The following is a 25,291-nucleotide window of genomic DNA, read 5'->3' as shown; positions in this document are numbered from 1 at the left end:
CTTATCAGGTGTTACAAAAATACTTAATGGATAAAAATTCTTCTTCATAACCTAAACGCTCCAGTTTGCGAAAAAAGATCAGAACGCAAAAAATCTCTGTCCGTATATCATTAGCATATGGTGTGAACAATATAGCACTGCATACTTGCCTCTGTGGTTCATTCGAATCTACTTCTGTCTGAGGATAACATCCCGTCCGCGATAACAGGCTTCGTTCTACTTGCTACAAGTCGTCAATTCATTCGCCGACAGGGCAGAAATGCCTACGGCACGTGCTTCCTTTAACAGAGGGCTGTGTGATAATGGAGCGAAAGTACTAAACCACACTTCCGTACTTCTACCTATATTTAGGTAAAGACTCTGTAAATCAGTGTGAAGTGCATGACAGAGGGTGTTTATTGGTAGGCGTGCATGGTGTCATATCCTAGAGTTCCTGCCCCTCGCGGTCGCGTGTGGAACGCCGGAAGAATGACTCCTTAAAAGCTTCTGTACGAGCTGTGATTAGTCTACCCTTGTCTTCACGGTGTCTGCAGGAGCAATATATAAGGAGCTGAAAGGTACCTCTTCATTCTTCACTTAATACAGGTTCTTGAAAAATTACAAGCAGGCTTTCGCGGAATAATTAGCGTCTTCTTCATGAGTCAGCCATTTCAGATTTTCCAACATTTCCTGCAACGCTCAGCTCTCTGTTTACAGCTTTTAGGATATCACATACAAAGCGCGAACTGGTTTGTGAACGATTGGTGCTTTCTAAACAGATTTGTGTCCCAAGGATTTGAGAAGGGGAAAATAAGCTGAAGACCTGAATTGCAGTTTATGTGTGTGTGTGTGTGTGCGTGTGTGTGGGGGAGGGGGGGAGGGGGGGAGGGGGGTTACTGGACTAGGATAGTCGATGCAGCAGTGTGAACTGTACTGCTGCAGTGGTGTAATGACTGGCACACCCTTTCCTAGTATAGACCTGCCTTGTGTGCAAGAAAACCCGGATTCAAATCCTAATCATGGCACAAATTTTAATTCACTTCATCAGCTTTTAAGGAGGACAAATGCGTTCTATTTGAGGAAGTAGTTGTTTTCGTTCAGTACGCGTAGTTATATTTCTAAAAGCATGGAAAAATGGAATACGCTCCATATTTTCATCATACATAAATTTGCAATAAATTTCTTACAAGGTAAGTAATGAAGCTAATTTTATCTATTACTATAGTGCATCACTTATTAATCCCGTTGCTTGTTGTCTAAAACGAGTTGTCATCTACTTAATTTCTTTGACGAAGCTGCATCTTTTCCTTTGAGCCTTTGTCCCACTTCAATGCGGGGTCGGCCTTGTTACTATGGATGTGGCAATGTTAGTGGCAAAGCGTGGCCAGATGCTCTTCCTGCCGCCACACCCAACCCCCTTCGACGGAATTAGTGTACCCCAGCTGCCTGTGTCTGGCAGAACGCTGAAACAGTGCGAACGTTGCCAAATGTCTGCGAGTCATGTAACTGAGGCGGAACGTGGGGACCAGCCCGGTATTCACCTAGAGGGATGTGGAAAACCGCCTAAAAACGACATCCAGGCTGGCCTGCATACCGGCCCTCGTCCATAGTCCAACAGGCGGATTCGATCCGGGGCCAGAGCGCCTAACTGAGTCCAGGAAGCAGCGCATTAGCGCTCTCGGCAACCCTAACAGGTGTTCAAGTAGTTTCATTACTTTGATCAGCTTACAGTTAACAGTATTTATTTTTATGAAATACGAAGTATTGAAAAATATAATCAAAAAACAAAGCCTAAAAATCGATGTTGATAATACAAAATTAATTACTCTTTGAATAAAATGATCCCTACAGACCGGGGCGCCGTCATGAGCTAGCTGGTTAATGTGTGTCCTACAAAGTACTTCAGTTCTGCTCACACGACACGCCAGCAGCGGAAGTGACTACAGGCATTGATGGTACTATACAGGCCGTAAACGATAATTGCTTACAACTTGCCATAGTGATGTAGAGTAAGTCGAGACGAATGATTTTATATGGGACACTCGCAGTCTATCAACTCGGGAACGTACCGCAAACTGGCATTAAAAAAAAAGAAGAAGAAAAAAACAACAAAGCTATAGTGCCTGAGCATCACACGAGATTTTCGTATTCTCTCGCTCCCTGCGCTCAAACTACTAGCCCCAAGGAAAAATTTAATGTTGTTTCATTTTGTACTGGGATAAATTTGCGCTGAGGGACACAGTTTTCAGTTCTTTGCAAGAAAAACTTACAAGAATGGCCTACCTTCTGGCATGCCAACCCTCGCCCCACCGTGGTCGGGATTCTTAGTATGTTGTTCCTCGCACTTCCTCCTACGGCCTATTATTACACCAATTAGTTCCCATATTCGAGCATTTTTGGTCTTAGTTGACCGGCCTGTTACCACGTCACCGGCCTCGTCGTAAACTTAGAAATTGTAAAACTGAAGTTTGTGCAAAATTTTACTTATTAATTTTTCTGAATTTTAACAGCATAAAATTAACAATTGTCTTTTTCCTGCCCTTCTCACTGCGAAACTACTGTGCTTATAAGGATGAAGTTTAGATCGAATTCTCGACATAATTAGTACTTTGCATAAAGTCTGCGAAAGTCGACTTTCTCTCATCACCCTCACCGACCGGTAGCGTAACATCCCACTCAATGAAGATGAAAAAAGGTCGAATCTAGAAAATAATTCATCTACTCGCACATTTTTGTACAATGGTAGGAGTTCGTGCCAACAACACTTAAAAAAATCCTGACCGATAGCTAGTGGATGTGGGGCCTTTGAAGGTCACTTTCGTATATTTTCTTGAATAATCCGAAAACCACAGCTTATAGCGAAAACGCATCACAGTACACAATTAAACTACATTAAATTACTCCAAAACTGACTTATTCATTTTCTTTCTGGGACCAATAATTTTCTCGTAGAGAACGAGAGAATATGCAACAGCAGCACGATGCGCTTGGTTTTCTTACGCCAATTTGAGATATTTTCTCCACATGATGTACCACAAGTGTCCAGGTGTCCGTCTCTACGTCACTGCGGCACGTTGTAAACAATTATTTCTAACACCCTTATACTACATCTACCGCCACCCGCACATTTCATGAAACCGATGGAATTCCTGGATGGTTTTTAAAGCAAACTACCATTCTGAATACCACATACACTACTTGTCTCAGAGCCGGCCACTGTGACCGAGCGGTTCTAGGCGCTTCAAGCCGGAACCACGGGGCTGCTACGGTCGCAGGTTCGAATCCTGCCTCGGGCATGGATGTGTTTGATGTCCTTAGGTTAGTTAGGTTTAAGTACTCCTAAGTTCTAGGGGACTGATGACCTCAGATGTTAAGTCCCATAGTGCGTAGAACCATTTGAACCATTTGAACTTGTCTTAGAGGTTGAGTAATTTTAACGTCACAGTTGCACAGGGAGCACTCGTTTGCGTAACAGTTGTTCTTTATATTTGTCTACAGTGTACATTATTGCTGAACAATTTTCGTATTACAGCGGATATTTTCTGTGTTGTTGCAGGGAAGGCGTTCGATATCACGTACATACGACTTTGGTTCTACTCTCCTCGACCTGAGAGCTTCGCCATCTACAAGAGGACTACCCAGAGCAGTCCCTGGGTGCCATACCAGTTCTACAGGTACTGTACGCTATACAATCTGACCGTGAAATATGGAGATGATTCCCATACAGAAATAAAGATACATTACACAGAACTGGTTTGTGGTAGATGCTTTATAAACGACCTTTAAAGAATCAGCCTGAGCCACAACATTTCTATATACAGGATGGTCTGAAGAGCTTGTAAGGATGTTAGCCAATCACGCCGTTGCGCGCGAATTTAAGCTGCCTGCCAGGACGGCGTCACAAAACGCGTTTTTCGTTTCGTTTTCGTAAAACAGAAGAAGAGAGCGATACAGAAGTTGGATACGGGACCGAAACCTGGGAAAAGGCTGAGCAGTCTCGTACGCTGTCGTCTAGGCTATGAGAAAAAATTAATTGTCTCTGGCGGACAGCTCGAATTGGTGCACACAAGGGCCTGATTGGCTACCTTCAATGCTAACTAACGAAACGGCTCAACGTATTGAATTTTTTTAAAGAATTATTGCTCAGCAGAACCTACCCTGCAACGACCCTACAATTTTTTCAGATTGTTTCTGACGACCTTGTATAGGTTGTTTACCATCTATACATAGTGCGAGGTGCCACAAAACGCAAGTAAAAGGTCAGTCACAGACGAAAGACTGTTTTCCAGCGATTATTTTTCCAGACTTATCTTAAGTACATCTACAGACACTTACAGGATGTAATTTTCTTTTAAAAAAAAGTCTCATATTCTTACAGAAGGCAGTAGGTCAAAACTAGAAGATAATTTTCTAAAATGATACGTCCAGAAACAAACATCTGTTGAGCTATTGGCCGTTGAAGATCCGTAGTTCATTTACAGATGAGACAGGATTCACAAGAGACAGCATAATAAATTATCATATTATGCACGTGTGGACAGATGCAAGCCCTCCAGCAACCATGGAAGTGAAGCACCGGAATCGCTTCAGCGTCACTATTTGTGCACGAATTGTCAGTGGCAGACTGATAGGGCGGCACATGTTACCTAATAGACTAACAGGTTACCTTTCATAGATTTCTGCGGCATGAACTACCAGCGCTATTGTAAAACATTACCCTGTGGTCGATGCACGGCGGGACATCATTCCATTTTCTGCGGATCGTCGAACACCCTCATCGTAACGGTTCGTGAGCGATGGACGTGTCGGGGAGCTATGGTACCATGGTCTTCACATTCAGCGGATCTGAATCTGTTGGATTTGTAGCTACAGGGACATGTAACTACATTGATGTTTGCCCCATCCATCGACAATGTGCACACGATACAAGAGCTCGTGACCAATGCAAGTGACGTAATTAAAGTGGAGCCAGGTGTATTTCGGGGAGTGTGTGATTCACTGCGAAGAAGGGCTGAAGGATGTGTGACGATGTGTGTTAATCACGTGCAGCACCGCCCATAGTATCTACTTTTACGTAAGAGATAGACTGGCTCATTTCCCAAATAGTGTTGGTTTACGGACATCTCGTTACTGGAACTTTTCTTCTAGTTTTGACGTCCGCAGCTCGTGGTCTAGTAGCTAGCGTTGCTGCCTCTGGATCAAGGGACTCTGGGTTCGATTCCCGGTCGGGTTGAGGATTTTCTCTGCCCAGGGACTGGGTGTTTGTATTGTCCTCATCATTTCATCATCGTCACCAGTCGTGACACTGGCTATAATGGACTGTGTACAAAACTTAGGCTGTGTAAAAATTTGGACTTCGTAAGGGCACTGACGACCGAGCAGTTGAGCGCCCCACAAACCGAATATCATCATCATCATCTTTTAGTTTTCACCAGTACTTCCTCCTGCACGAATATGTGACATATTACTTACATAACCTGTTGAATAAATCATTTTCATAAAGGGAAAATATTACACTATGTGATCAAGAGTATCCGGAGACCTGGCTGAAAAGTTCGTGGCGCCCTTCATCGGTAATGCTGGAATTCAATATGGTGTTGGCCCACCCTTAGCCTTGATGACAGCTGCCACTCTCGCAGGCATACGTTCAGTCAGGTGCTTGGTGTTAGGAGAGTAAACACTGGGCCACTGAGCAGTGGAAAAGCGTTGTGTGGAGTGACGAATCACGGTACACAATGTGGTGATCCGATGTCAGGGTGTGGGTGTGGCGAATGCCAGATGAACGTCATCAGCCAGCGTGTGTAATGCCAACAGTAAAATTCGGAGGCGGTCGTGTTATGGTCCTTGCATTCCTTGTTATTTTGCTTGGAACTATCACAGCACAGGCCTAAATTGATGTTTTAGGCACCTTCTTGCTTCCAACTGTTGAAGAGGAATTCGGGGATGGGAATTGCATCTTTCAACACGATCGAGCACCTGTTCATAATGTACTCCGTGAAGAATTTACCGGCGTGATGTGTGGCTGATGAGTAGCCGCTCGACCATGAAATCCAAGTTTTGTCATCTCGCGGCTATTTATCATAGTACTTACAGTGGATCTTGATGCAGTTTGGAACTGCTGTGTAATGGTCTGGATATATTTCTGCCTATTACACATTACGACCCTCTTCAACTGTCGGCGGTCTCTGTCAGTCAACAGACGAGGTCGGCCTGTACGCTTTTGTGCTGTATCTGTCCCATCTCGTTTCCACTTCACTATCACATCGGAAACAGCGGACCTAGGGATGTTTATTGGTGTGGAAATCTCGGGTACAGACGTATGACACAAGTGACAATCACCTGACCACGTTCACAGTCAGTAAATTCTACGGAGCGCCTCATTCTGCTCTCTCACGATGTCTAATGACTACTGAGGTCGCTCATATGGAGTACGTGGGAGTAGGTAGCAGTACAACGCACCTAATATGAAAAACCAATGCAAATTTTCACACAGCTGGCAGTGTAGGTACGTGGTTCGAAGAGTACCAGCCTCTCATCGTCACCAAATTCCGCCGACTTAAACCCATCTCGATCAACCTGTTCGGGCCATGGATCCTCAACCGAGAAATCCAGAGCAGCCAGCCGTGGTACTGGAGTCCTATGGCTCCACATGCCTGTCGGGGCCTTCCAGAACACCACTGGCTCCAGAATGACTATCTTTCTACAAGTCTTGCAGCAGTCTGCACTGCAAAAGGTGGTTATTCGGGCTTTTGATAGGTGGTCACATTAATAAAACTGGACATTGTATTTGTCTGTTTGGTGTCATTGTTTTGTCCAGGGGTGCAACTGCACAGGCAGTTTTAATATCTGAGGTTATTATGCTGTTACGTTACTGGAGAAATGTAATATTCTTCATGGCTTACGGTGCTTAGATGTAGACAGGAACTTCAGAAGATAAGTAACACATGTTGTCCCACGCTAATACCATAGTGCAACAAGAGTGACGCACTGTCTGATGGGAGTACATGTTCCGAGATTCCTGCAGATTCAGTTCTGCTGCGGTACTGATAACAGGTGGGTCCCAGTGTGCGAATAAAATGGCGCGCCAAACTGGAAGCGTGCTCCAAAGTCGAAGTACGAGAGAGAACACGAGTCTTGTGGGCAAAATGTCTAAATTGCGAACAAATTCACTGTGAAGTTGTGACGGTATATGGCCCAAAAGCAATGTCTCGTCCAACTGTCGTGAAGTGGTGCCAACAATACGTCCAAGGCCGCAAAGCTGTGGGTGATGCTGATAGCGAAGTCCGGATCTTGCACCATGCGCCTCCTATCTTTTCGGCAAACTGAAAGAACATCTCACAGGAAAGAGATTTACCTGCGATGATTGGCATGTTCACACAGCAGTTCTCGAACGGCTCCGTGTCCAAGAAGCGGATTTGTGTCGTCGAGGAATGTATGATATTTGAATTCCGTCTTTGCAACTACAAGAAAATGCATGTTTTCGAAACAAAACGGGTTTCATTAGTTCAAATAAAACATCAGCACCGGTCTGTAATAAAGATATTTACTATTTAACTTGCTTTCTACATCTATAGATAGTTCGTTACAAAAATGTTGGTTTTTACTTATGGCATTTGATGCCCGGTTTTTCCCTCACATCGGGAAACTTCGTGTGGTTGCATGTTTTTGGGTCATTTCTTAATTTGGCACTGTTGATTCTGGCATAACCCCACACTGCTTTGCGCAACTATGCATTTTCTTTATGTTAAACACAACACAGTGTACTACTACCACTGTTTATTTATATCCTTCTGTCTCAATATGTGTTGTGTGGTCTGTGCAGTTTTGACAACTTGATCACTAGGGTTTCCTTGATCTAAAATTATTTTCCCTATGTAATATTTTCAAATATTTTACAGAGTGTCTGGTTTCCAATATTAATTGGGTCACTGAGTAGGTATTTATTGTGTGTTAATGCTATGTGTATGTGGAAGTTTTCTTGGAAAGGGAGGACGTGTCTGCCTTTACTGATTGTTAAGACGTTCATGTATATTTTTTAGTGCTTAGTCTGTGCTATTCCTGTTTTAGGTCCTCTGCCAGTATTGATTGATTTGTACCGTATTTCCATGTCCTCGTGAGCTCCTTACATCTTGTGTCAAATATCCTACCTGTCATCCTAGTGTAGAGTTTTACACAGATTCTGCAACTGAGCTGGTAGGTACCAGATTGTTGGTATCTGTTTTGTTCTGATTTTACTCTAGGGATGTGTTTTTCGTATTGAGTTATTTGTTTCGTAGACAATGTTAACGCTCTTTTTTTAAATATATTTCCTGTCTTGTGTGTGAACTTGTTGTGGTAGGACATTGTATGCCAATTTACAGTGATTGTGCTGCTTATATGTGATGATGTGATTTGGTTTCATTGTCTCACCATTCATGTTTTTATTTTTATTTTAAGTTTATCTACTTGGATGATCTGCAGGAGCTGCAGAAACACTTTCGCAAAGTTTCCTTTTCGGTGTAATGAATGGAATCTCTCTCTCTCTCTCTCTCTCTCTCTCTCTCTCTCTCTCTCTCTCTCTCTCTCTCTCTCTCTCTCTTAATGCTGATAACTACATAATTATGCCTATAACAAGAAGAATGAATGTAAAAGTATCTGGTGACGAGATTGTTGTCTAACATCTGGAGCATCAAACTTCCTGACAGATTAAAACTGTGTGCTGGAACGAGACTCGAACTCGGGACCTTAGCCTTTCACTCTGTGAAGTTTGGAAGGTAGGAGACGAGGTACTGGCAGAATTGAAGCTGTGAGGACGGGTCGTGAGTCGTGCTTGTGTAGCTCAGTTAGTAGAGCACTTTCTGAGTTCCAGTTTCGGTCCGGCACACAATTCTAATGTGTCAGGAAATTTCATATCAGCGCACACTCCGCTGCAGAGTGAAAATCTCAATCTGGAGCATGTCATATTGGATAACTAAGCAGTTTAGTAAGACTTGAGGCTAATACGGCCTAATATTGCATCTAACGTTGATAATGACCTCCGTTTGACAAGCAAGAGAATCCACAAGTCTTCCGGTATACCACACCCATTGGTGATCAAATCTCGCAGAGCTGCCAAACTGCGGAGTTGTTGACTGCTTCATTTCACCCGCTCCTTCACATAGAGGCAAACATTTTGAGTGGGAGTAATAAGTGGATCACACGGAAATCGGATTTTTGTATCATTTAAAAATATTTATGGTACTTTAATTTCAGAACTCAAATGTCAAACACCAAAAGCAGTTCGGTGTAATTCTCAAAAATTCTCGATAAAATCGACTGGGACTGTATGCGTGCGGTACTGCGATCACGGTTATCGTCCTCTTGGAAGGCGGGAGTGGTCATCACATAGTCAATTTGAATATGCTGAAGGAAGGGCAACACTTTGCCACCGAAATGTAATGTCTAATGTGCTGCGAATACATAGAAATATAGATCCCTTATCATTTAGCTACAGAATAGCAGGTCAGCAACTGGAAGCAGTTAATTTCATAAATTTTCTGGGAGTAAGCATTAGAAGTGATTTAAAATGGAATAATCATATAAAGTTGATCGTTGGTAAAGCAGATGCCAGACTGGGATTCATGGAAGAATCCTAAGGAAATGCAATCCGAAAACAAAGGAAGTAGGTTACAGTACGCTTGTTCGCCCACTGCTTGAATACTGCTCAGCAATGTGAGATCCGTACCAGATAGGGTTGATAGAAGAGATAGAGAAGATCCAACGGAGAGCAGCGCGCTCCGTTACAGGATCACTTAGTAATCGCGAAAACGTTACGGAGATGATAGATAAACTTCAGTGGAAGACTCTGCAGGAGCGACGCTCAGTAGCTCGGTACGGGCTTTAGTTGAAGTTTCGAAAACATACCTTCACCGAGGAGTCAAGCAGTATATTGCTCCCTCCTACGTATATCTCGCGAAGAGACCATGAGGATAAAATCAGAGAGATTAGAGTCCACACAGAAGCATACCGACAATCCTTCTTTCCACGAACAGTACGAGACTGGAATAGAAGGGAGAACCGATAGAGGTACTCAAGATATCCTCCGCCACACACCATCAGGTGGCTTGCGAAGTATGGATGAAGATGTAGATGTAGAAAATGTTTAAATAACGACACTAGTTCATGATAATGGTAACCCGAATGAATGGTCGAAAGTCATAGCTCGGAAAAAAACCAAAAAATCACAGAACCACAGACAGCCTGAATGGCACCCCGCACTGATGAGGAAACTTAACGATTTCGACCTCATATTATAAGGAGGAATAGCTAAGCACACTTTCAAGATATCGGCCCCTTAAATCGGTCGGAAAATTTGGATCATAATTTCTATTTTACGTAATTATGACCTTCTGAAAGTACAGATTTTAAACTTTTGAGTGCACCGTGTGTTTACCTCTCGCTCTGCTCCAGTACAACCGCCTAATGAACGGGTGCGAAGTACTACGTACAGCGGAGTCGTAAGATGTTTTTGAACCACTGTTTTGACACTGGTAACACGCTTTGTTCATTGTGCACTGTTTCTCACCTGTGCAGTACTTCGCGCTCCGGCATCAGGCGGCTGCAATGGAGCGAAGCGATCGACAGACAACTGCTGCGCCCGAAAGATTAAAATCTGCCCTTGCAAAAAATCGTAACTGAGAACTGTAAGAATTATGGTCCAAATTTTCGCGCGGTATCGATCGCTGGGACTGATTTCATGCAAGCGTGATTTTTTCTTTTTAAAATATAAGTCACCTTAGTCCATCTAATTGCGGGTTGAACGCCTGATTCTGCCGTCGGAGCACTCTACGCCTTGTGCTCTATGGACCACACTGCACGCCTTCAGTCAGCTACTATACAGTTTCTGTGTTTTTTGGTCCACTGAAGACGTGCTGCCTGATGTGCAGCCGTCAGCAGTGGGATTTTGCGAGGTATCCGACTCAAAATGTCCGCTTAGCGCAGGTTCTTCGTAATATTCGCTTGAAAAGCTTGTTGAGATGAACCTGCTGTTGGTAACAGAAGCAATCTCTGTCTTGTTTGACATCGATTCTCTCTGAGAAGGGTTGTCGGGTAGGATATTTTTACGACCATTGTTCTCACGTTTAATTTTATGGATGCGAGTAATGTAACATTGTTTGTAACACGTTGAACATTCCGTATAGATGCACCAACAAACTGGGCAAGTTATTTCGTTGTGTGGTTGTGAGAACATCGAAATACGATTGCTCCTTTCTGCCTACATTGTCTGTAATACAACTGAATATCAACTTTGCAAAAGTGTCACGACTTTTGTTGCACTGAATTAGACTGTAAGGCTAGCAATGAATCTCTCAGAAAATATGTTTCCTCAATGGGATTAAATTCCAAAATACACGAAAATAAACGATTCACCCAGTGTGAATGAGAGGACGTGGTTGGAACACTACATTAAATTTTTACGAGAATATAAAGCATCTGACTAAAAGAGGGGAGTTTATTTAGACGAAAAGTGGATTCATACTCATTACACTGCGAATGAATGTTGACTGTGTTACAATGTGCGACGAATATTGTGAAAAGTGCCAGTGAACGCTCAACTGTTACGCATACAGGTGGTATACAAGTTTGCTTCCATGATCACCTCATGTATATACAAGTTCGGAAGATCACACAAAAACTGAGAGCAAATATCTAAAACGAAAAAAAAGAAACGGACAAGTGCGAGTAGGACTCCTGCTCTGAAAGTTCCATACCAATTTAATTACCTACATATATAGATAGTTCATCTATTTGTTTTGATGGGTGAGTGTGGGTGTCAAAATATGTAACATCAGTGGTCGTCTATTTGGATGCATTGGGTTCGAAGCTTAAATTTTATACACCACCTTGGGACAGAGACATTAGTATGTGACACACTGTATATACCCCTACCCTTTCCTGAGGAAAAGGGGTCTTAACAGACAAAGGACAGTAGGACAGACAGACAAGTCTCCTATGAAGTTTCCGTTTTTACCGATGGATGTACGGAACCATAAAAATACCTACCTTATTGGAACATTGTCTCCTAGTAGTATAGTCTGTTTTTAACAAGAAAAAGAATAAACAACACACACATTGTGAACTAGATCTAACGAATGACTAACTTTTGGCGTGAATAAGGGACCACCAATCTTTTTATGTTTATACCCTTGACATGGTTTTGCAAGAAAATTGATCTTTCCCTTTCTAGTTCCCCCATGCAGTCCAAAACCAAATCCCATAGCACAGGAATATTGCAAGCACTAAGAGCCATAGTCGTAATATGTCAAGTATTTCGCTACCGGAGCTGAAAAAACAGACCGACGTTTTTGATGGTGTGACATTAGATGAATAGTCAAAAGCGGTACGTCACCCTAAAAAAGTGTGTGTCAGCTGCTGGAGAAGAGATGCTTTGTTGAACGAGGAAATTGAAAATATAATATCAGTATGCATGGATTTGAACAAAGAAACTGCATTATCGTCCGCAATTTAAAAGCAGAAGACAAATCGAGTGAGATAGCTGATGGGCGCCTTGCATGTGGCTTTCTTTCCGAAATTTTAGCCGATGTTTTGTTTAACGCTTTTTTTGCCAAATGACAGAACAATCGTTAAACAAACATCAGCCGAACATCCCAAGACGAAATGCAATAGGCATTGCGACAACACGTGGCCAAGGAAGCCTCAACAATTTTTTACAGCTGTGGAGGATAGAGATATCGCTTAAAAATGTACTTCTATGGATAATGCTGTCTACGGTCAGATATATACACTGTACGTGCTTTCTCTTTTCTTCTGCCGGCCGGGGTGGCTGAGCGGTTCTAGGCGCTACAGTTTGGAACCGCGCGACCGCTACGGTTGTAGGTTCGAACCCTGCCTCGGGCATGGATGTGTGTGATGCCCTTAGGTTAGTTAGGTTTAAGTAGTCCTAAGTTCTACGGGACTGATAACCTCAGAAGTTAAGTCCCATGGTGCTCAGAGCCATTTGAACCTTTTTTGTGTTGCCTTCCCCACAGCCTTTTGTATTTAATCGTTCCAGATGAAGTTGTTCTAATTTCTAGGTATTTAGTGCAACTGATAACCTTTAGATTTGTGTGACTTATCGTGTTCGAAAATTTAGCGGATTCCTTGTAGTGTTCGTGTGAATGACCTCACACTTTTCTTTATTTAGAGTCACCTACCACTTTTCTCACCATACAGATATCGTCTCTAAATCATTTTGCAACAGGTTTTGACCTTCTAATGGAAATGAGCGTGTGGCATGTTGGCCGGGAGGCCCCTATTCGGGGAAGTTCGGCCGCCAAGTGCAAGTCTTATTTCATTCGACGCCACGTAGGGCGACTTGCGCGCCGATGATGAGGATGAAATGATGATGATAGCAACACAACACCGATCCCCAAACAGAGAAAATCTCCAACCTGGCCGGGAATCGAAACCGGGCCCACTTGCATGGGAGGCGAGCACGTTAACACCCAGCTAAGCAGGCGGACTTGACCTAATGACTTTACTAGGCGGTAAACGTCACCACATCTGCAAACAGTCTAAGAAGCCTACTCAGATTGTTTCCTAAATCGTTAGTATGGATTAGGGACGGCAGAGGGGCTGTAATACGCTCTTCGGCAACGCCAGATATCACTTCTGTTTCACTTGGTTGCTACGAAGTGTCGCATTCCTGATGGGCAATCAAAAATCCAATTGCACAACTGAGATGATATTTCATAGAAACGCAATTGGATTACAAGTCTCTTGTAAGGAACGATATCAGAAGCCTTCTGGAGGCCAACTGTCGATATCATACATTACGTATTGCGAATCAAGAACTATTTGTGTTTCACGATATTTTCTGAATCCATGCTTACTATGTATCAATAGAATTTCTTCGACATGATTCATAATGTTCGAACACACTAAATGCTCCAAAATTCTACTGTAAATAGGCGTCAGTGACACGGGTCTGTAATTCATTGCGTTCCTCCTGTTGCATTTCTTGAGTCTTCGTGTGGCCTGTGTTAATTTCCAGTCTTTAGGTACGGATCTTTCGTCGAGCGACTGGTTGTAAATGATTCCTAATTATGGAGCTATTATATCAGCATACTCTGAAAGGAACCTAACTGGTATACAATCTGGACCATCTCGCATTTCATTTCATACATATACTTCATTTTACAGTTCTGCTCTGAATGACTTTGGCGTAATAGTGGCCCTCTCTGCCCCTCAGGAGACTGTAGTTGGGTCCGCATGCAACGCTTTCACCTGCGATCTGTATCATTTGTTGCTGGTACTCTGCTTGGCACAGACTTCGAATTCATTTTCCATTCTTAGTATCGAAGAACTTAGCAAACTTAATATATGCAAATTTATTGCTATTTGTGTAATAAATTATTCAAATGGCATGAGACAAGTTAGACATTGAGTACTGCATGAAGACCAGTGTTTCTGTACCAAAATATCGATTACAATATTGTATCTTACGGACAGTGTATTACTCGATTTGTTTGGTGTTTAATTACACATGCCAGAATAAAAAATGATCTAGGGCATGTTGATGAGATGATTTTAAAACATATGTTAACTATGTAACTGAGGCCTTTTTTTTAAAAAAAGAGAACCTCTCTTTCTTCTGAGCAGTATCTAATTTTACAGTCCCAGTACACTTAATACCTCCAGTACTCTTGTTTTTGCTATTTCGCTTCTCTTTCTTTTTGTGTTTCTTTTTCTTGTTCTTATTCTTCTTTTAGTTTTAGTTATCTGAAAATCAAGTTCATTGGGGGCACCTTCCTTTCTTCTGTTCTTCGTCGTTGGTCAATATTCTCATATTTTCATACTTTTCTATGTTTTTCGTTCCTCTGTCTCTAACGTTTTTTTCTTGGTTATAATTCTACTCTGGTTACCTATGGCAGCCTCAATTGTTATTTGAAAGTCATTCTTTTGAACATCTATTGTCCTGAAACTTCCTGGAAGATTAAAACTGTGTACCGCACCGAGACTCGAACTCGGGACCTTTGCCTTTCGAGGGCAAGTGCTCTACCAACTGAGCTATCCAAGCACGACTCACGACCCGTCCTCACAGCTTCAATTCTGCCAGTACCTCATCTCCTGCCTTCCAAACTTCACATAAGTTCTGCAGGTTCGCAGAAGACCTTCTGTGAACTTTGGAAGGTAGGAGACGAGGTACTGGCAGAATTGAAGCTGTGAGGACGGGTCGTGAGTCGTGCTTGGGTAGCTCTGCTGGTAGAGCACTTGCCCGCGAAAGGCAAAGGTCCCGAGTTCGAGTCTCGGTCGGGCACACAGTTTTAATTTGCCACGAAGTTTCATATCAGCGCACACTCCGTTGCAGAGTGAAAATCTCATTCTGTATCTCTGTTCTTATTTCTACATACCCCCTTGTACCGCTTTGATAAAGGGTATTTTGATTCTCTTGTTCATAAGAAACTTTATTGTCTGATGTGTCATCTTCCCCTGGTGTTTTCTAAGAATTTATCCAAAGAAGATAGACGTCATTCTCCTGACGGTGTCCGAGATCCTCTCCATCTGGGTACACAGTCTTGTATACTGACCGTCTTCTGTTCCTCAAGGACGTAATACCTATCACGAGACTCCTTCGTTCCACTAGTTCTAGCCTGCTGGAATCGCATTAAATTGTTCATACTACATTTAACAGTTTTTCATAAATTGCCTCGACTATCTGTTATTGTATCTTTTCATTTCTCCATTGCTCTGCAGTGGCAAACCTTCAATTCTTCCTGTTTATTATTACCCGTTTTTCCGCAAATTTCCTTGCTATGCTGTATCCCAGATGTACTATTACAACACTTCCCTCAACTTCATGAAAGTATTTCGTACGATTAAAGCTCTGTCGATGAAGAAAGCTTTCCTTCCCTGTTACAACTATCATATATGGTCTCCTTGCCCTTGACTGTCTTGTGCAGTCTTGTTTCCCACAGATTCGAGTTCTTTTAATTGAGTTTTCTATGTCTTGCTTGTGTTCAGTTTAACCGACTGTGAGTCTCCGTGCTACTACTCTGCACCACTTTTATTTTTGTTTTAATTATCATAAATGGTTCAAATGGCTCTGAGCACTATGGGACTTAACTTCTGAGGTCATCAGTATCCTAGAACGTAGAAGTATGTAAATCTAACTAACCTAAGGACATGACACACATCCATGCCCGAGGCAGGATTCGAATCTGCGACCGTAGCGGTCGCGAGGTTCCAGACTGAAGCGGCTAGAACCGCTCGGCCACACCGACCGGCAATTATTATTAAACCAAATTCTATGTTAAACATCTACTCAAAAACATTCAACTATTCTTCTTGCTTGCTTTCGGCCAAAAAGGTTCTTTAATTATCATTCGCAAATTTTCTTTGACCCTTACCAGTGTTTCTTCGACACAGGAATTTTACCGAAACAGATATATGAAAACCTGTCGTGCACAGTTATTAATGTGATCGTGCCAGTCAACACTGAAACAAAGCGAGACTAAATTCTATTAACTCGGCTGTGTTAAGTTGGTATTACACTCTAAAGTATCTTCGACAAACCTTTCATAAAAGCTGGGACCACATTCCAACATTTATAAAATACGTCTTAGATTTTCATCGAGAGAGCTAAAGTAAACGGGATTCCCATTCTCTGCATGACACTCGAGGATGATATTGCATTAATAAATGACAGTGGAAAGAATATGCAGACATTACTCTCTAAATTTGAAATAACTTCCAACTTAAATAATTAGGAGAATAAGTAAATCTAAAATGAGGACATCTGACATCAAAATTGAAGGAAATAAAACATAAAGAGTTGATTAACTGTATTATTTGTGTGTTTTAATTACATAACACAACAGACGCGGCATATGGAATTAGGAACAGAATTACTACATGAAAATATAGTTTTTGATGAAAAAACAACTGTTAGTAAATAAATCGTTTAATATATGAAATAAAATAATAATTTTGTCGAGAATGTCATCTCCGAGTGTGCTTCTGTATAGCTGTAAAAACTAGATACTGTTTGACTTACAAAAATACGCTTGGGAGCAATGGAAATGTGGCAGTGGAGATGACTAATGAAAACCAACCTGCACAGAAATAAAAACCAAAGATGATGTTCTGAACGAGGTCAATGAGGCGAATTACTTCACAGAAACTTCAAAACCGGGCGAAACAATTTGGAAATTTATTGTGAGATAATACGTTTTTAAGAAACGTTTTAGAAGGAAAAATTTGGGAAAGAAAAGACAGGGAATGCCAAGGAAGAAAATAGTAGATCTGTTAGACATAAAGTCGAGATATCAGCACAGAATCGGGAAGACTGCTTTCCGTGACAAGATTTAGGCTTTAGAAGAAGAAGAAGAAGAAGAAGAAGAAGAAGAAGAAGGAGAAGAAAATTATGAGCAAAAAAGCACACCAGTACACCGCCAAAGTTTTTATGAAACATCTCTTGTAAAGAATCTTTGACAAATATTTTTTGCAATGTAATACGCAATTTGGAAGTAGATACCTTATGTGTAACAAAGCAGCTTAAGTAACTCAATAAAGGAAAATCTTCCGCTCCATATTACGTATAAAAAAAATGTTCAAATGTGTGTGAAATATTATGGGACTTAACTGCTAAGGTCATCAGTCCCTAAGCTCCTAAGCTTACACACTACTTAACCTAAATTATCCTATGGACAAACACACACACACACACACACACACACACACACACACACACACACACACCCATGCCCGAGGGAGGACTCGAACCTCCGCCGGGACTAGCCGCACAGTCCATGACTGCAGCGCCTTGGACCGCTCGGCTAATCCCGCGCGGCTGCTACATATCAGTTACATTCGTTTCGGAGTATGCTGATGAAACAGCTCCAATTGTAGTCACGTACAACAGCGCGCTCGACGAAAGATCCATACGTAAGGATTGGAAGGTTGCACACACCAATACACAAATTGAATCTCAAAGTTAATCCGTATTTGAAGGACTTTTGACACCGTTCCTCACAAGCAGCTCCTAATTAAATATTGTGCCTGTGAAGTATCGTCTTAGGTGTGCAACTGAATTCGTGATTTCCTGTCAGAATGGACACAGTTCGTTGTAACTGACTGAAACTCATTCAGTGAAACCGAAATTATACCTGGAGTTCCCAATGGAATTGATATTGACTATCTCCTGTTCTAAACCTATATAATTGATTGAGAAGACAATCTCAGCAGCCCTGTTGTATGCAGATTTTCCCATATTCTACCGTCTAGTAAAGTAATCAGGAGATCAAAACGAACTGAAAAATTATTCAGACAAGATATCTGTATGGTGCGAAAAGTAGCAATTGTCCATAAGCAATAATTAGTGCGGGGTCTTTCACATGAGTACTAAGAAAATGCCACTAATCTTCACGGGATCCAGGTTTTTATTCCCGGCAGTGTCAGGGATTTTCACCTGCCTCGAGATGACTGTGTGTTTGTGTTTTCCTCATCATTTCATCATCGTTCATGAAAGTGGCAAGTTTCGACTGTGAAAACGTTGGGTATTTGTACGGGCGATGATAACCGCGCAGTTGAGCGCCCCACAAACCACACATCATCATCACTAAACTTCAGTGACATGATAAATACCACAAAGTTAAAGATTGTCAATTCAGCTTAATACCTTTTGATTAAAATTATGACAACATGAACTGTCGAATATAAGTCAGTCGACGAGATGCTTCCATGCCACCAAACCATGTTCGTGGCTTGCTACCATCTATGTACAAACACTTTCATGGTGTTGAACTTAAGCACAACATTGCTTCCGCTACTGCTACCTACCAGCAACTGTTCCGTGGTAGTGCTATGTGCCGTGGATGAAATTTCATTTTGCGCTATACGAATACTGATGTTAATGGTGGTCAGAACTGAGTTACTGTTGCAATTGATGAATTACTGTTGACATTTTCATATCGAAACGAATAACGCTGCCAGAATTACCTCCTTGGGAAACTGTTATCCCCGAGATTTCGTCGATTACAAGACTTTAATGTCGTCCTACACTCTGTGGTCATGGCCTGGTTCCGCTAACGCATGTGTTCCTGTCGATAAATCATCGCGTATTGTATTGTACTAAAGGTAGTTCTAAATTAAGTCATGAGGATACGTTGTGTATTTGGAGATACTGTTAAATTTAGTTTAATGTGCGTATAAAAAATGTTGTAGGATAGGCGAATCGAAGACTGCGTTTTATTGGCAGAACACACAGAATATAGGCCTATTAAACAGCCTGGCTACACTACTCTTGTCCGTTCACTTCTGGAGTACTGCTGCGCGGTCCGAGATCCTTACAGGAAAAGACTGACGAAGGACATCGAGAAAGTGCAATAAAGAACACCTCGTGTTGTGTAATTGCGGAATAGGGGAAAGTGTCACGTGTATGACAAGAGAGTTCGGATGGCAAAAATTAAAAGAACGGTGTTCTTCGTTGCAGCGAGATCTTGTCATGAAATTTCAGTCACCAACTTCCCCTCCGAACGAGAAACATTTTGTCGACTCTCTTCCCATAGAGAGGAAAGACCACCGTGATGAAGTAAGAAAAATCAGAGCTCACGCGGAAAGATTTAGCTGTTCATTTCTCCATGTCCTATTCGAGAGGGACGGGTCGATAAATAATCCGTAACTCGTACCCCGAAGCCTCTGCTAAACACTGCAGAATGAAATGCAGAGCGACCATATACTTACAAGGGAAGGCCAGAACGTTCGGATTTACTTAAAACTGTGTACACAATTAGTAGTCCATTGTTACAACATAATAAGCAAGTAGTAAGGCTTACTAATTACATGATTTCGAGAAAATAGCAAGGGAAGTTTGTGATGTACCGATGCGTTGCGACCTTGAGGAATAGATGGCGGCGGTCGTGTGGTTAGCGTTCAAGCTTGGTAATAGGTGGATCGCTGGATCGAGACCAACTCATGTTTTCTTTTAAATTTATCTTTTTTCAAGGCTAATCATACTATTTCGTGAATATCAAATCTGAAAGCCAGCAAGATGAAATGAGAAGAGTATCCACAGGAATTGCTATTGAATTTCCAATGTTATTTGGCTTCTTGTTATTTTTTATTAGTTTTACAATTATGCTTGCAATTATCGACATGTAAACGACCCAACGCATAAAGCTTTCCTGAAAAGTGATGCCTGTCGTGATTTCGGAAATCCCATATATATGCAATCTGGGAGGGACAGACTTAGGAATTCCAAATCAAACATCGATAAATAAAGATGTAAATAGCTTTATTCGCTAATACAGTGAGTTACAATAGGTATTCCAGAATATGAGGGTAACGTAGGATTAATCGTCGTACGTGCTTTAGACGTTACAAGTAGCAGGACGATATTTTTCATACACACACGGGAAACCCTAAATTAAAACACTATTTACTACATCGAGTGAATGCAAATTTCCCGCAAGCGCAAGAAATCTTCAGAGTTTCGAAGGAAAAACAAAGCTCGCTCACATTATGAAAAAATTTTCTTTCTTCCGTCAATTGGGATGCGAACCACGCGTTACGCAAAGTTTTCGTAAATATTGGGTTGGATTGTTTGGGGAAGGAGACCAGACAGTGAGGTCAAAGGTCTCATCGGATTAGGGAAGGACGGGGAAGGAAGTAGGCCGTGCCCTTTCAAAGGAACCATCCCGGCATTTGCCTGGAGCGATTTCGGAAAAATCACGGAAAAAATAAAGCAGGATGGCCGGACGCGGGATTGAACCGTAGTCCTTCCGAATATAAGTCCAGTGCGCTAGCCACTGCGCCACCTCGCTCGGTCGTAAATATTGCTGCCGAAAATTGGCAACGTACGATTGTATATATTTTAATAGCGACTTCACGAGAAGCAATTTCTCATTCGTTGTCAGGCAAATATGAACAACTCTGAAGGCGTTTGATAAAGTTTTTAACTTTCCCATAGAAATAAAAGTAGCATAATATTTGTTTCACTTATGAAAATTTGTTAACAGCCAAAAATTCAATAAAGGTCCTTGCAAATACACGTATCTTTTCATCAGATTACCTTTCCAATGTAAATTGCACGAAATAACATGGCTAGTGTTGAAATAAATGAGTGGGACTCTATCCAGCGAGTCACCGATTGTGGATCTTGAACGCTAACCACATGGCAGCGGCCAGCTAACGCTCAGGATCGGTCCGCCGCGCGGGATTAGCTGAGCGGTCTCAGGAGCTGCAGTAATGGACTGTGCGGCTAGACCCGGCGGAGGTTCGAGTCCTCCCTCGGGCATGGGTGTCCTTTATAATTTAGGTTAAGTAGCATGTAAGCTTAGGGACTGATGACCTTAGCGGTTGAGTCCCCTAAGATTTCACACATTCATTTTTTTTTTCTTTTTTTGCTCACAGTCCACCGGTACAACGCTGACGCGTAAAACTTCTCTTGCGATTTCCTCGAAATCGCCTATGAGGCTCGCCTTACTACTTGCACATTGTGTTGCCCCAATGGACAAGGACAATAGACAATGGACGAGGTTTGTAGTAAATCCGTGATCCGAAAGTCCCCCTGTTACAAGATAATGTGCTGGAAGCCGATGACAGAAGGTAAGCGCCTACTTTGCAGGCTACCCGCAACACACCCACGTTGCGCGTTCGGTCTACTGACAAGTGGCGCATCGCGATTCGCAACAGCGGTTATACAGCGGCAACAAAAGCAGTCCGTTTCGCATGAAGTAATTTCACAGACAAGGTCGTTAAACGCAAATGAGTACTCAGAATTTTACGTCTCTACATTGTTATGCTCCGCGGAAATGGTCATTATTCTTTGACACATAAGGGTGGATGAGGCCCTAATAAACAGTTTGTTTTACGTGGGGTCCGTAAAAGGCGGCATTACGAGTCATCTGGCGCAAGCTGAAATAAATTTCCTGAAACGGTAACATATCATGCCATTTGCTTACTGCGCTTAGCGAGAGAAGATATGTAATTAGTTTGAAGTTAATAGGTAATCCTGATACTGGAAACGCTTTTGAGGCAATCTTAAAATATCCTGTGAAGACGGCGTAATAAATGAAACTTTAGATGGAATATAAAACTGTCTGAAACTATATATTTAGTTTGTTTAAGCGTTTCGAGTTGCAGTTATAAGCAGCAAAATTCAGTGTGCACTCGAATGATGAATGCGTTGTAAAAAATTAAGGCCCTCTACAAGCTTGAACCCGGATGTCTATTCTGAGGAAGTAAAAGGGAAAAAATAAATTTGAATGCATTTGTAAAAAAATCGATAAGCACTGGTTTACACGTCTATTAGAGGTCTTGAAGAAGGCTGTGAGATCCTTCTCCAGGTAACGATGCTGCCCACTTTTGTGATCTCCTGTAAAGGTAACTCTTGAGTGTTTCTCATCGAACCCGCTGATGCCCATTGGTCGTATTAAACAGGAAACATGACATCTAACAATGCTACGCGTCTGATACCGGATGTAGGCTTTATTTCATGATGAGCGAAGCCATACGTGCGCAAGAGAGCAGGAGACTGTCAATATTTGTTTTAGGGATGTGTATTTTAGTGCCAGACCGATCTTAGCGTAGACCGAGTGTGATCTAATTCTGTTAAACTCGCAGCACTTTTCATAAATCATAATCAATTGCGACCAGTCAATTCATTGCAAATCCATTGCTTCTGTACGAAAACTGCTTCGTTCGTCATAAAATAAATTCTACGTAATAAGAGTTATATTTGTGTAACAACTGAAACATATACGTGATAAGAGTTACATGGGTGTAACAACTGACACGTATTTGGGCGCTACACGAAACTGCTTTCCACGTGCCCGTCCCTTTGCATATCAATCGTTTTACTCATATTTACTTAACCAGTTTTCTTCGAGTAGTTAAAGTTTTTGTATTTGATTCACTTTTATAAATTATCGCCACCTTTAATAGCACGTACTGGAACTTAGACGCAACTCTTATTCGTAGTGACGTGCCGTAATTGGTTTTGCGCGCGATGTCTTCCATCAACTAATACTGCGAAGTCTGATATGAGAAAACTGCTCATCTTAATTTTGACACCCATTTAAAAAACTCTTTTGACGCAATTTATGCATTTCAGCCGGATCCGTAGATCTAAATACCTCGATTCTGACAACTACATTAGAAAACTAAAGTAAACTCTACCCGAACAGGTAATGAAGGGCCAACGGTACCGACCGGCCGCCGTGTCATCCTCAAACCACAGGCATAACTTGATGAGGATATGGAGGGGCATGTCTTCAGCACTCCGCTCTCCCGGCCGTATGTCAGTTTAAAAGACCGGAGCCGCTACTTATCGATCAAATAGTTCCTGAGTTTGCCTCACAAGGGCTGAGTCCACCCCGCTTGCCAGCAGCACTCGGCAGACCGCATGATCACCCATCCAGCCTGACAGCGCTTAACTTCTGTGACCTGACAGGTACCAGTGTTACCACTGCGGCAAGGCCGCTGACGACAACTACAATCCACAGCGCAAATATAGGATCTCTTTTTCGAAACCCCGTAGTTGTCCCTCATAGCGATGTAAATCTGACTCAAGGTCCTTCCAACCGTCCTCTCTGCTCATGCAAAAGCATGGTGCCCTGCAACGTTGTCCTCGTGTCGATGACCCTTCAAACAAAAAGGTGTCGACATTTTCTGGAAAAAGGCCGAAGTTCCTGTGAGATGTAAGGTGGGTTAATGATGTCACATTGATATCAAATTTCACCACAATTCTTTCCAACGGTACCGTGGACGTATAACGAGATGGGAAGGTCGTAAACCCCTCTTACCCACATTTCACCCCACCTTTTGACGTTTCTGCGATGGACGTCAGGACCACGATGCCCAGCGTTGAAGTTGCTCGGTTTTCTTAAGAGTGGCCGAGGAAAATATTTCAGACACACCGCATCTCATAATAGACATGAAAAGCCCCAGGGAGTGTCATAAAGGGCATCAATGAAACCACTCCTTCCTTTGGGGCGCTGATTCCAGCACATTTCGCGGTCGGAAACTACGATTCTCAGTGCAGTGAGCAACAAGATGACGTTCTTGACAACTTTCGACGCTGCTGACATCGTCGGACGTTTTAACCCTTCTCTAAGGATATCACGGGGCTGCAACCCCACTACAAGTTATCGCACCTTTGGAGTGCAGCGCGGCAGCAATGTTTGCTCTCCTCTAAAGGTTGGAACTACTAGGTACCGTTCAAGACATTCGACGAAATTTTAACGTGATCCGAAGCAGAATGAGGTGATTTTGCTTTTCAGCCCTCTTGTTTCACTCTCTCTTGTGGAGTGATCACAGAGGGATGCGACAATGACACACGGGTGAATACAAATGAAGACCTTAAGACCTACGAGCACTTCTTCAACTCACATACTGTGAAAAAAAATCTCTCCTAGTGTAAGCTCTTTGCTTTTCATATAGTATGGACAAAAACAAGAAAAAAAGTCCAGTAAACATGCGCTGTGAAGTGCGTACCTTAAGAGCTGCGAACACTTGTTCATCTACGGTGCCGTGAAACATCTCTCTTCTATTGAACAAGCGCTCATAGTTCTTAAGGTACGCATTTTAGAGCCCATGTTTACTAGATAATTCGTTTCCTGAGTTGGTCCACCCTACTACCTCTCAAAATACGAAAAGCAAAGGGCTTGCAGTAGAAGAGACTTCTTTCACAGTATTCAAGACGAGGAAGTGATCATAGATCTTAATGTATGCACTTTAGAGCCCATGTTTCCTGGAACTTTTTGCTTCGAATGATCGTCCCCGTCATATTCCTGAATACTGACCATTCCCCCGGAACACCATGTGTAGGTCTACATAGTTTCTAACATTAATATTTGATTTTTAGTGTTAAACCTTTAACATAAGATTACACATCTTTATCAGTAGATTATGACAGTTTTTTAAATTTTTAAGCTCGGGCAATGATTATATGAAATTTTGAAATTCAAAAGATTGTTGTCTCTGGAAGCCGTTAGAAAGGCAATTATGATCTACATTGCAGTGTGGAATATTTCAACATATACCATCCCATCAAATTATTCAAAATTCTACATCCACACATACCAGTTTCTACAACCAGAACAGATTAGCGCAACCCATATTCGGGTCTGATAATATTGACAGCATATACAGCAAGTTACATTACATATAGGTCTCAACATAATATATGTGAGGCATGACATGAGGCAACCAATAGAGAATATAGATTCTTTTTTAAGAAAGACATTTTCCAGTACGCAGAGTCCTTCCATGGAGTGCACTTCTTGGAAGTGTGCAAAATACTGATCTCATTGGAGACATAGACGTTTTCCAGAAAGAGGTTTCTTTGGACATG

The 25,291-nt window shown here is 42.1% G+C and overlaps 1 protein-coding gene and 1 non-coding gene across 2 annotated transcripts in view; one reads left to right on the top strand and one right to left on the bottom strand.

The window, feature by feature from the left end:
- LOC126266752 (laminin subunit gamma-1) overlaps window positions 1-25,291 on the top strand; it is a 1,057,862-nt gene that overhangs the window by 523,193 nt on the left and 509,378 nt on the right. Inside the window, exon 3 of the mRNA XM_049971254.1 lies at window positions 3,536-3,653. Coding sequence (XP_049827211.1) covers window positions 3,536-3,653 — 118 coding nt within the window. The remainder of the gene's footprint in view (window positions 1-3,535; window positions 3,654-25,291) is intronic.
- Trnas-cga (transfer RNA serine (anticodon CGA)) lies at window positions 14,943-15,017 on the bottom strand. The gene has a single exon. It is a non-coding gene; the product is annotated as a tRNA-Ser (tRNA).

The sequence above is a fragment of the Schistocerca gregaria genome, chromosome 4 (genome assembly GCF_023897955.1).
Source record: "Schistocerca gregaria isolate iqSchGreg1 chromosome 4, iqSchGreg1.2, whole genome shotgun sequence".
Classification (NCBI taxonomy): Eukaryota; Metazoa; Arthropoda; class Insecta; order Orthoptera; family Acrididae; genus Schistocerca; species Schistocerca gregaria.
Note: the sequence above shows the minus strand (reverse complement) of the source record. Positions and strands in the feature narration are given on the sequence as shown.